General features: G+C 47.6%; 1 protein-coding gene across 1 annotated transcript in view; it reads left to right on the top strand.

Annotated features, from left to right (window-relative positions):
* The window catches only part of LOC147725699 (uncharacterized), a 483,091-nt gene that overhangs the window by 285,634 nt on the left and 183,588 nt on the right, over positions 1-13,869 (top strand). Inside the window, exon 4 of the mRNA XM_086964378.1 lies at positions 12,898-12,972. Coding sequence (XP_086820504.1) covers positions 12,898-12,972 — 75 coding nt within the window. The remainder of the gene's footprint in view (positions 1-12,897; positions 12,973-13,869) is intronic.

The following is a 13,869-nucleotide window of genomic DNA, read 5'->3' as shown; positions in this document are numbered from 1 at the left end:
TGCCTGCCACCATTGCCTTCTCTGAGACTGCCACCATTGCCTTCTCTGTGACTGCCACACTTGCCTCCTCTGTGACTGCCACCATTGCTTCTCCTGTGACTGCCACCATTGCCTCTCATGTGACTGCCACCATTGCCTCCTCTGTGACTGCCACCATTGCCTTCTCTGAGACTGAAAACATTGCCTCCTCTGTGACTGCCACCATTTCCTCTCCTGTGACTGCCACCATTGCCTCTCCTGTGACTGCCACCATTGCCTTCTCTGAGACTGCCACCATTACCTCTCATGTGACTGCCACCATTGCCTCCTCTGTGACTGCCGCCGTTGCCTTCTCTGAGACTGTCAACATTGCCTCTCATGTGACTGCCACCATTGCCTCTCCTGTGACTGCCACCATTGCCTCCTCTGTGACTGCCACCATTGCCTCTCATGTGACTGCCACCATTGCCTCCTCTGTGACTGCCGCCATTGCCTTCTCTGAGACTGTCAACATTGCCTCTCATGTGACTGCCACCATTGCCTCTCATGTGACTGCCACCATTGCCTCCTCTGTGACTGCCGCCGTTGCCTTCTCTGAGACTGTCAACATTGCCTCCTCTGTGACTGCCACCATTGCCTCTCCTGTGACTGCCACCATTGCCTCTCCCGTGACTGCCACCATTGCCTCTCCTGTGACTGCCACCATTGCCTCGCCTGTGACTGTCATCATTGCCTCTCCTGTGACTGTCATCAGCGCCTCTCCTGTGACTGCCACCATTGCCTCCTCTGTGACTGCCAACATTGCCTCTCCTGTGACTGCCACCATTGCCTCTCCTGTGACTGCCACCATTGCCTCCTCTGTGACTGCCACCATTGCCTCTCATGTGACTGCCACCATTGCCTCCTCTGTGACTGCCACCATTGCCTCCTCTGTGACTGCCACCATTGCCTCTCCCGTGACTGCCACCATTGCCTCTCCTGTGACTGCCACCATTGCCTCGCCTGTGACTGCCACCATTGCCTCTCCTGTGACTGTCACCATTGCCTCTCCTGTGACTGCCGCCGTTGCCTTCTCTGAGATTGTCAACATTGCCTCCTCTGTGACTGCCACCATTGCCTCTCCTGTGACTGCCACCATTGCCTCTCCCGTGACTGCCACCATTGCCTCTCCTGTGACTGTCATCATTGCCTCTCCTGTGACTGTCATCAGCGCCTCTCCTGTGACTGCCACCATTGCCTCTCCAGTGACTGCCACCATTGCCTCTCCTGTGACTGCCACAATTGCCTCTCCTGTGACTGCCACAATTGCCTCCTCTGTGACTGCCACCATTGCCTCCTCTGTGACTGCCACCATTGCCTCCTCTGTGACTGCCAACATTGCCTCTCCTGTGACTGCCACCATTGCCTCTCCTGTGACTGCCACCATTGCCTCCTCTGTGACTGCCACCATTGCCTCCTCTGTGACTGCCACCATTGCCTCTCCTGTGACTGCCACCATTGCCTCCTCTGTGACTGCCACCATTGCCTCCTCTGTGACTGCCACCATTGCCTCTCCTGTGACTGCCACCATTGCCTCTCCTGTGACTGCCACCATTGCCTCCTCTGTGACTGCCACAATTGCCTCCTCTGTGACTGCCACCATTGCCTCTCCTGTGACTGCCACCATTGCCTCTCCTGTGACTGCCACCATTGCCTCGCCTGTGACTGTCATCATTGCCTACACGTTAAGTTCCATGATTGCATTTCGAATATGTAGGTAGTGTCTGAGTACACTGCCTTCAGCCGAAGCCTCTGCCACCTACCTGCGTGTTCGATTTATGTGCAGACTGCTCTCTTCCTGCCTGCTGCACACTGCACTCGGCTGCTTGCTGCACACTGCTCTCTGCTGCCTGATGCACACTGGCCTCTACAGCCTGCTGCACACTGCTCTCTCCTGCATGCTGCACACTGCTCTCTACTTCCTGCTGCACACTGCTCTCTGCTGCCTGCTGAACACTGCTCTCTACTGCCTGCTGCACACTGCTCTCTGCTGCCTGCTGCACACTGTCCTCTGCGGCCTGCTGCACACTGCTCTCTGCTGCCTGCTGCACACTGTCCTCTGCGGCCTGCTGCACACTGCCCTCTACTGCCTGCTGCACACTGCTCTCTGCTGCCTGCTGCACACTGTCCTCTGCGGCCTGCTGCACACTGCCCTCTGCTGCCTGCTGCACACTGCTCTCTGCTGCCTGCTGCACACTGTCCTCTGCGGCCTGCTGCACACTGCCCTCTACTGCCTGCTGCACACTGCTCTCTGCTGCACACTGATCTACGCTGCCTGCTGCACACTGCCCTCTGCTGCACACGGCTCTCTGCTGCCTACTGTACACTGCTCTCTGCTGCCTGCTGCACACTGCCCTCTGCTGCCTGCTGCACACTGCACTCTACTGCCTGCTGCACACTGCTCTCTGCTGCCTGCTGCACACTGCCCTCTACTGCCTGCTGCACACTGCTCTCTGCTGCACACTGATCTCTGCTGCCTGCTGCACACTGCCCTCTGCTGCCTACCGTACAATGCTCTCTGCTGCACACTGATCTCTGCTGCCTGCTGCACACTGCCCTCTGCTGTCTGCTGCACACTGCCCTCTGCTGCCTGCTGCACACTGCACTCTACTGCCTGCTGCACACTGCTCTCTACTGCCTGCTGCACACTGCTCTCTGATGCACACTCATCTCTGCTGCCTGCCGCACACTGCTCTCTGCTGCACACTGTCCTCTGCTGCCTGCCGCACACTGCTCTCTGCTGCACACTGCCCTCTGTTGCCTGCCGCACACTGCTCTCTGCTGCACACTGATCTCTGCTGCCTGCTGCACACTGCCCTCTGCTGCCCGCTACACACTGCTCTCTGCTGCACACTGCTCTCTCCTGCCGCCTGCACACTGCCCTCTGCTGCCTGCTGCACACTGCACTCTACTGCCTGCTGCACACTGCTCTCTACTGCCTGCTGCACACTGCTCTCTGATGCACACTCATCTCTGCTGCCTGCCGCACACTGCTCTCTGCTGCACACTGTCCTCTGCTGCCTGCCGCACACTGCTCTCTGCTGCCTGCTGCACACTGCCCTCTGCTGCCTGCTACACACTGCTCTCTCCTGCCGCCTGCACACTAGCAACCCCCCCCCCCCCCGACAAGCTTACTGTACACACAGGCACAGATGGTGTGAATTAAAATTCCGTCCCGCCCACTACAGCAGAAAGAAGAGCCAGATGATTCCTGGGGGGGGGGGGGTGAGAGAGGGGAGCAGGAAATACTGCCCACAGCACCAGTGTCAGAGAGTGAGGGGGGACAAGAGGGGAGCAGGAAATACTGCCCACAGCACCAGTGTCAGAGAGTGAGGGGGGACAAGAGGGGAGCAGGAAATACTGCCCACAGCACCAGTGCCAGAGAATGAGGGGGACGAGAGGGGAGCAGGAAATACTGCCTGCAGGGTGAGAAATAATTTAATTATACTAAATTAATTATTAATTTTTAGGAATTATAAATTAATTTGAATTAATTTTTGTTTTTATTTCTGTAGCGGGTTGTGGGTTTATAGGGGAATTGGGTGGGAAGTAATTTATTGTAATTAATCAATGATTTCTAATTTTTTTGTTATGGATAATTATTTTATTTATAATTAATTATTAATTGGCAATTAATTATTTAAATTGATTAATTTTTTAATTGTTAATTAATGTTTTTAATTGTTATTTAATTGGTAATTCATGTTTGTAATTGGGGAATCAATTTTGTAATTGGTAATTAATTATTTAATTGGTAAATAATTTTGTTAATTGGCAATTAATATTTTTAATTGGTAATTAGTTCTTATTAATTGGAAAATATTTGTAATTAATTGGTAATCAATGTTTTATAAAAAGTATTATTTTGTATAAAAAGAATTTTATTGTTTAGTAATTTTTAATTGTGAATTCATTTTAAATAATAATTTTTTGTAATGCAAAATATTTTATTGTTTAATATTTATTATTTGGTGAGTAATATTTATTAATTAATATTCAGTGGTATTTGTTGTTAATTTATTGTTAATTAATTATTCAAATGTAATTGCTTTTAATAATTATTAATTGTTTGTAAATGATGTAGATTTATTTAAAAATTTAATTATACCTTACTTTAAATATAAAAATTATTTATAAGTATATTTTTTTAAATTCTACGCTATCCAACGCTTTCACTAGTGTTGCACCCTCTGGAGTTGGAATAGTAATTTGTACCCCTACGCTATCCAACGCTTTCCCTACTGTTGCACCCTTTGGAGTTGGAATAGTAATTTGTACCCCTACGCTATCCAACGATTTCCCTACTGTTGCACCCTCTGGAGTTGGAATAGTAATTTTTACCCCTACGCTATCCAACGCTTTCCTTACTGTTACACACTCTGGAGTTGGAATAGTAATTTTTACCCCTACGCTATCCAACGCTTTCCTTACTGTTACACCCTCTGTAGTTGGAATTGTAATGTTTACCCCTACTCTATCCAACGCTTTCCTTACTGTTACACCCTCTGGAGTTGGAATAGTATTTTTTATCCCTACGCTATTCAACGCTTTCCCTACTGTTGCACCCTCTGGAGTTGGACTAGTAATGTTTACCTCTATGCTATCCAACGCTTTCCGTACTATTGCACTCTCTGGAGTGGGAATAGTAATTTTTACCCTTACGCTATCCAACGCTTTCCCTACTGTTGCACTTGCTGGAGTAGGAATAGTAATTTTTACCCCTATGCTATCCAACGTTTTCCCTACTGTTTCACTCTCTGGAATTGGAATAGTAATTTTTACCCCTACTCTATCCAACGCTTTCCCTATTGTTGCACTCTCTGGAGTGGGAATAGTAATTTTTACTCCTACGTTATCCAACGTTTTTCCTACTGTTGCACTTTCTGGAGTGGGAATAGTAATTTTTACCCCTACGCTATTTAACGCTTTCCCTACTGTTTAATTTTCTGGAGTGGGAATAGTAATTTTACATTCTACGCTATCCAATGTTTTCATTACTGTAGTTTTTTTGGACTTTAAATAGTACTTTTATTTATTTATGTATTTAATATTTTTTTAATTATTTTAGATACTGTTGTATTTAATTAAGTTTAAAAATATTGAAAGTATATATTTTGTATTTATTTATTAAATATAATTGTTTATTTTTATTTATGTTATTATTTTATGTGTGTTGATATTTTTTGTAATTTATAGTATATTTTAATAATGTATAAGTAATTAAAATAATTAATAAAATGTATTAAGTAAGTATATATTATATGTTATGTTTATTTTTAATTGAAGTTTTATTGTTCAATATGTATTATTTATTAATTTTAAACATTATTAAATATGTTTAAATATGTTTCTTTTATTTAAAAGTATTATTTATTATATACTTTTTTTACAGAAAAAACCCAATATTTTTAATAACGATATTTTTAACATCGATATTTTGGTTTCGATATTTTTGTACTTACCATGTTGTAGATAGGGTGTCGATATACTTGCCTTGGATATTCCAGCGTCGATGTTTTGTAGGTCGATATTATGTCCTTCGATATTCTGTCAGAAATTCGCAAAAAACAAGCATTTTGCCATAAGTAGTTATTTTTTGGGGTGATCACAGCTTATTTTAAAATGAATAGACGAAACGGGAGGATGAACGCAGCAGTTCCCCATTTCTTTGTTTAAACTGCAGCTCTAGTTATGGTCTCTGGTCTGTCTTTCACTTTTGCTGCTTCTTGTTGCAGCAGGGATCATGACGTCACAACTTTACTATAATAAGTTGTTACAGTTGAGTCGCTGCATCATTTTCTTGGTACAAGTGACTGAAACGTCACGACTCGACTTTAATAATGAGGCTGGTGCAGGTTCCAATATATAAGGAGTGATTTCTGTTGCTGCTGTGAAGCGAGCTCGCGACACTTGGCATAAGCTGTGAGAAAGACCCCTCTATTTCATGTATGTGTTAATGTCCAGCTCCCCCCCCACTGACAAACGTCGCCCACTCTCTGGCCTCCCATTGACTTCTATTGAAGCAGAGGCCAAGACCTACATGTTCCATGTTACATTTGTACAGTTCAGAAGGGAGAAGGAGCGCCGCTGGTTAACCCACTGTCTGCCACACATGTACATGCAGCCTATACTGAGAGACGGGTGCCCCGGCGGGTTCAGCCGCCAAATGTTTTTATTTGTTATGTGTCATGTCACAGATTGTAATGTGGAAATCCCTATAAAAATATATTTTTTTAAAAGGCATTGTTGGCTTCAAAAAGCAGGCGTGTCCCAATGAATCGTGCCTCTTGGCGCGGGTGCCCTTCAGGAGAAAGGCTCTGGTGAGGACTTAAAACTCAGCCCCCATCCGACAGGAACAGGAAGACACGTCCTCGACTCGGAGGAGACAGATCTCCAGCCATGGACGCGACCCACCCAAACACCACTGCAGGCGGAAGTGACGTCACACACAGGGTCCACTGTCCCGTGGCGCAATCAGGCAGCGCCCGATGGCTGGTCCTACAGATCAGGGTGGGGGCCTGTTTCATGTCCTTTTAGGCCAGTTTTTACTGTTGATTTCCCTGAATTTACCACAAGCATTGGCAGCAGCAAACTCCGTTCCATGAAGCCGCCTGTACCCTGCAGAATGCGCACTATAAGGCGTCTCTGCAAGTTCAAAACTGGCCTGAGCCATCGGGTTCAGTGATGGGAATACTTTTAGTAAGGTGCCCAGCCCGACACTGATTGAACACCCTTTGACCTTGATGACTTCACAGGAAGTGCCATCAGGTAGCTCTGAATGTTCCCAGGAAGTGCTTACGGACCACACTGATGACATCACAATAATTGACATCACTAAAGTTCCATAATGACTGCATGATTAATGTAACAACCGTAACAAATGTCTGTTTTAGACACAACGGGGCAGATTTACAATTACTGGCGCATCCCTGCATATCAACTGGGATGTGGCTGTTATTGTGCGTCACAGTAGACACCTCCTGCGCCACCGTGTATGCACCTCATATACATTGCGGCGCACCATGGGGCAAGAATAGACAGATGCGTGACGCATCTTTGCCGTAAAGGCGGCGCATTCCTGGAGTGGCATCGCAAGCGCGACGCAGCCCCAGCAAGGCTCGGGGGGTGCCCTATCTTTAACATGCTGCGTCAGTCCTTATGCCTGCTTCAAGCAGGCGCAGGGTTTTGACGCAGCATTGGCCTAAAAGTGACTGAGTGAAATCTTGTAGATTTCACTCAGCCACTTTTAGGAGGCGTTCCTGCCCCGGAACGCCCCCCCCCGTGCAGGAACGCCTCCTTCTGGCGCAGGGCTTTACAACGTGATGCATCTCCCGATTCGTGGCGCAAGCGCCTGCGAGATACTCTACTGAAGTAGCAATAATTATATAAAACTATTGAGGGAAAGAAAAAAGCCAGAATTTAGGATGTTTCCTGAAACAGGACAGATTTGATTGACATGAAAGATGCCGGGGCAGTCGATTCCAAGGTTGACAGGTGGCGTAGACAAGGCTCCTTCCATCCCAGGACACTTTGTGGATTTTAGGGTCTGTACCTGTTTTGGAAGCTGCAGAATGCAGACTTCTTCTTGGAGGGTGACCGTGAGAACTTCTTCTCCAAATACTCTGGGCTTGGACCGTGGAGAGATTTGAGCGCTCTGCACAGCGCTGTAAAGCGCCTCTTGGAGCTCCGCAGCACCTCAGACTGATGATGTGAGCTCAGAATCCTCTTGAGGCGACGAGCTGCCGCCTTCATCAAGCTCTGTAGGTTGTTTACAGAGCATTGGCGAGTGCCCAAATACAGGGCTTCACAGTAATCCAGACTCAACAAAACCAGCGAGAGGATCGCAAGTGTCTGTAAGTCAAAGGGGATACGTGGCAAAGTGTATTGATCTGATCAATGAAAGAAAGATTAGAATCGAAGGTTACCCCAAGATTCATGGCTTTAGGGTCTGGCGTGGGGAGACGGCCCAAGGTCTGGGGCCACCAAGATTGATTCCAAGACGAGGTGTCCCAACCAAGAGGAGCGCCTCCATTCGTACCGAGTTGAGCTTCAGGCAGTTGACACTCATCCAACTGACGATTGATCACAAGCGGGTATTGAAGCGTGAAAGACCTCATCAATGCGTCTTCAGATCGACACACGTCCCAGTATTCTGCTAAGGACTTGTATCACTTCAATGTTGCTGACACATGCTGCTGGGGCTGACCCACTGGCAGCAGAATGTTCACATGTGAACACATGATCTTAAGATCAGTTCTATTGTATCTATTTTTACATCAAATGTTCTATTACTCCATATACATTATTATGGAAAGCATTATATAAATAAAGACTGTCTACAAATACATTTAAAAACCCTTTCTATGTATTGTGACCCCTCTAGTAACACATGTTTCTTTGATTTTGTTTAAAAATACAATGGTATCACCACAGATGAACCAACTCCCTTCACACCCAGCCCTTTCATCCTCACTGAGGCATTCTCGACATTCACACAGGTGTCCCAGTGATCCATACATCAAGCGAGCCTCGCAGACATACATTATCAAAGCGTCGGTACCAACAGCAGGCAGCAGCAGGGTTGAAGTCCTACAGCCCCGAGGGTGCTCACCTCCCCCACTGCACCCAGACCTACAGTGTCCGTTGAGGGGGTCACCTTCTTACACTTGAACGACAGCCTTGTAGCCAGAACGCCACATGCGCAGTGATACTCACTTATATTCACTCACTGAGACTCGTTCACAGTCCCTCTCACGCATTCATTCTTCCTCACACCCTCTTACTCTGAATCACTCCCACTGGCTCAATCATTTGCACTCCCTCTTACTCTCAGTGCCTCATTTCAACTCAGTCACTCACTCTCACATGCTATGACTCACTCTCAATCACACTCACTCTAACACTCAGGTGTATTCACTTACAACACGCACTGACTCTCACTTTGACTACCCAGTGTAATGTAATTAGCCCACTCTCACTCACCGTTACAATGACTTTCACTCGCTCATCCTCACTCACACTGATTCTCTCTTACTCTGTCTAGCCCTCCCTCACACTCTAACTCGCTTGCAGCCACTCGTTCTCCCCCTCATCCTCACTCACTCTGACTCATTGCACTCAGTCTCACTCATCCTCACTCACTCTGACTCATTGCACTCAGTCTCACTCATCCTCACTCACTCTGACTCATTGCACTCCGTCACACTCATCCTCACTCTCTCTGACTCATTGCACTCAGTCTCACTCATCCTCACTCACTCTGACTCATTGCACTCAGTCTCACTCATTCTCACTCACTCTGACTCATTGCACTCAGTCTCACTCATTCTCACTCACTCTAACTCATTGCACTCAGTCTCACTCATCCTCACTCTCTCTGACTCATTGCACTCAGTCTCACTCACTCTGACTCATTGCACTCAGTCTCACTCATTCTCACTCACTCTGACTCATTGCACTCAGTCACACTCATCCTCACTCTCTCTGACTCATTGCACTCAGTCTCACTCATCCTCACTCACTCTGACTCATTGCACTCCGTCACACTCATCCTCACTCTCTCTGACTCATTGCACTCAGTCTCACTCATCCTCACTCACTCTGACTCATTGCACTCAGTCTCACTCATTCTCACTCACTCTGACTCATTGCACTCAGTCTCACTCATTCTCACTCACTCTGACTCATTGCACTCAGTCACACTCATCCTCACTCTCTCTGACTCATTGCACTCAGTCTCACTCATCCTCACTCACTCTGACTCATTGCACTCATCCTCACTCACTCTTACTCATTGCACTCAGTCTCACTCATCCTCACTCACTCTGACTCATTGCACTCAGTCTCACTCATCCTCACTCACTCTGACTCATTGCACTCAGTCTCACTCATCCTCACTCACACTGACTCATTGCACTCAGTCTCACTCATCCTCACTCTCTCTGACTCATTGCACTCCGTCTCACTCATTCTCACTCACTCTGACTCATTGCACTCCGTCACACTCATCCTCACTCTCTCTGACTCATTGCACTCAGTCTCACTCATCCTCACTCACTCTGACTCATTGCACTCAGTCTCACTCATTCTCACTCACTCTGACTCATTGCACTCAGTCTCACTCATTCTCACTCACTCTGACTCATTGCACTCAGTCACACTCATCCTCACTCTCTCTGACTCATTGCACTCAGTCTCACTCATCCTCACTCACTCTGACTCATTGCACTCATCCTCACTCACTCTTACTCATTGCACTCAGTCTCACTCATCCTCACTCACTCTGACTCATTGCACTAAGTCTCACTCATCCTCACTCACTCTGACTCATTGCACTCAGTCTCACTCATCCTCACTCACACTGACTCATTGCACTCAGTCTCACTCATCCTCACTCACACTGACTCATTGCACTCAGTCTCACTCATCCTCACTCACACTGACTCATTGCACTCATTGCACTCATCCTCACTCACACTGACTCATTGCACTCAGTCTCCCTCATCCTCACTCACTCTGACTCATTGCACTCAGTCTCACTCATTCTCACTCACTCTGACTCATTGCACTCAGTCTCATTCATCCTCACTCACTCTGACTCATTGCACTCAGTCTCACTCATCCTCACTCACTCTGACTCATTGCACTCAGTCTCACTCATTCTCACTCACTCTGACTCATTGCACTCAGTCTCATTCATCCTCACTCACTCTGACTCATTGCACTCAGTCTCACTCATTCTCACTCACTCTGACTCATGGCACTCAGTCTCACTCACTCTGACTCATTGCACTCAGTCTCACTCATCCTCACTCACTCTGACTCATTGCACTCAGTCTCACTCACTCTGACTCATTGCACTCAGTCGCACTCATTCTCACTCACTCTGACTCATTGCACTCAGTCTCACTCATCCTCACTCACTCTGACTCATTGCACTCAGTCTCACTCAGTCTCACTCACTCTGACTCATTGCACTCAGTCTCACTCAGTCTCACTCACTCTGACTCATTGCACTCAGTCTCACTCAGTCTCACTCATGCCTGTCACTGACTCTAAGTCACTTACTTTCGCTCCCACACTCACACACTCACACATACACATTGACACATTCTCACAGTTACACACTCTGTCTCTTACACGAACACATATTCACCATGAAGCACGCACACAACATACATATAAACGTTTGTTACTTACCTCAGCTGCCAGTGAAGGCCAGCTGCTGGTAATACATGACATTATTGGAGAAGACTATTATTCACTATCAGTGTAATAAAAAGAGGGCAGAGACAGGAATGGGGCCAATGAAATCCAGTCACCCAGTGGCAGCTAGCCCTGACAGTGGTTGTGTCCACTCCTCGAGGTCGGGGGCGGCTGCTGTAAGTGCCAGACCACCTCGTGGCCTCCATATGTGGAGGCCTGTGACCTGGTTTAGAGTTGGGAAGTAACAGGAAATCCTCGGGTTTCTGGGCTTCGTGCTAAAGATGAGCGGAGACCGGCTCGCTGGTGGGGTGTTGTCTACTCAGCACAACTAAAGTCATGTTGTAAGTCTTAGCGCCTGTTCGCGACCTCGGCAGACGGGTTATTCCATCACGAAGGTGACGTGTATCCCGGCTGTGGAATTAGAAATCCAATTGTATCCTGCCGGATTTATATTTAGGCGGAGCGGACGTCCATTGTGATTGTGACGGAGTAACCCATCCACCAAGATCTAAATAAGGCACTTTGTCTCCCTTTGTCTCCATTTCATTTTAGTTCTGTAGCAAACTTCTAAAACTTCTTTGATAACCCCAAAATACTGCAGTGAAATCCGTGAAATAAATAAGGGGGTACAGTTTTTGAGTGACTCCAGGAAGTCAGGGAGAAGCCAGAATGTGAGGCTGACCCTGAGTAAACTGCTGAGCCTTGAGTGCAGAAAACTGATGGATTTGGGCCCAGATCTCTGTACTGGGGTGAATGTATGACATTGTTCTGCATTCTGTACATTAACTGTTGTTTTTGCATGAGCCTTGAGCGATGGCACAACACGCAGAGAAGGGGGTGATTGGTGCCAACGTCCAGGGGAGACCAGCAATGAGGGGTGTCGAGGGGGAAGAAGCAGAAACAAAAGCATATCGAAGGTTTTGAAGCATGGTTAGGTCCTCCTGGAGATGGTGCAAGGAGTGTGGGTGGGAGCCTGGAGGGTCACAAAGAGGCTTATGTTAGTTATCTTAAAGAGTATGATCGCCATATGGGGCTTTCTGGAGAATGGGCCAGAAGATCAGAGATGCCGTCACCATTGTTAAAAACAGAGGTGTTTTTAAATTTCTGCAAAGAGAGCCAAAGCTGAATAGGATATCGTCTCCCTTGCTACCTGATATATTATATGTCATTTATAAAGTGCACGGCTACTCCCAGGAGTACCTGTAGCAAGAGGAAAGAAGAAGCATGAAGAGGTAGAGAGAGATCTGATGTGAATACAGAGCTTAGAGAGGGGCATAGGGAGTGTTGAGGCTGGCTAAAGAGCTGCAATATCTCATGAGGGGCGACCGACCCCCCTCAAGAGGGCAGGCGTAAGGCCACAAAAGAAGGATCTCAACAGTGAGTGCTTCAGAGCGGAGAAGGGAGGCTGGAGCGAATCCAGGGCACAAGGGAGGGTTTTCACCCAGCAGACCCAGGAAATGGAATCAGTGTGCACAGAAAGTGGAAGGGTCAAAGATGATGATGGATTACTAGGAAGAAGAGGCCGGCCATGATGGGGTACAGAGGGAGGGGGCGCGAGTAGGTACAGTAGGATTTTACAGGAGAGTGATGAATTTCAGCGATTCCATGCTTAGGTGCAAGGAGAGATCATGTATTCCCCCCTCTGATGGTTCCTTTCTTCATTCTCTTCTGCAGGTCGGGGAGAAGGTGGACGAATCGTACAGACAGATGTGTGCAACGCACCTGCCCGCCATCAAGGCGTTTTTCAAGGTGAGATGACCTCTGTTTCTCTGGAGTGATAATGATGCCGTGGGCGAGTTTATGACATGATCACTTTTACTGTTGAATCTTAACACACAATGAAGGAACGTCAGGGTGACCGTACCCCAGAGACGCTTGACGCAACCCTTAGGAGCCAATGAACCAGTCTCAAACCTCTTGGCATCTCTTGAACGACATGACAAACGACCCTCGTATTCAGCGAGGTGGCCCTACCACCATGACCCTTCCCTGCTTTAACTTACCACCAGCTCACCAGTATCCTGACTGTACCCAACTCACAGGTAACAGCCCGCAAGCGCTGGTATGGAAGCCCTTCAGTGAACAGCTTCTCACCAGTCCCCATCGGCTCTCATCTCACAGGCACTGGCCTGCCTCCGGCATTGGATAGAAATGGAAGGAGTGAGACACAGAATCATGTGTTTCCATTAAGGAGTGAGCCCCAGGCTCAGGCTCAATATCCTCTCAAACCTGGAGGTCAGAGCAATATAAAACCAATCTTAGATATGTTACTTTATCAAGATGCAATAAGGCCTTGTCATTCCACCAGGCACACTCCTCTTTTTCAGGTATGAAACCTGGCTATTCATATAGAACCTTATCGATGGTGGCCCTTACCTCCCAAATCCAGGGATTGGCCTCTAACCTTGTCGATGGTGGCCCCTGCCTCCCGTATCCATGGAGTGGTCTCTAACCTTCTAGATGGTGGCTCCTGACTCTCATATCCAGAGAGTGGCCTCCGACCTTATCGATGGTGTCCCCTGCCTCCTAAATCCATGGATTGCCGTCTAACCTTATCGATGGTGGACTCTGCCTCCCGCAACCAGGGAGTGGCCTCTAACATTATAGATGGTGGCCCGTGCCTCTCATATCAAGGGAGTGGCCTCT

The sequence above is a fragment of the Lissotriton vulgaris genome, chromosome 3_2 (genome assembly GCF_964263255.1).
Source record: "Lissotriton vulgaris chromosome 3_2, aLisVul1.2, whole genome shotgun sequence".
NCBI classification, from domain to species: Eukaryota; Metazoa; Chordata; class Amphibia; order Caudata; family Salamandridae; genus Lissotriton; species Lissotriton vulgaris.
This window is presented reverse-complemented; position numbering and strand designations above follow the sequence as displayed.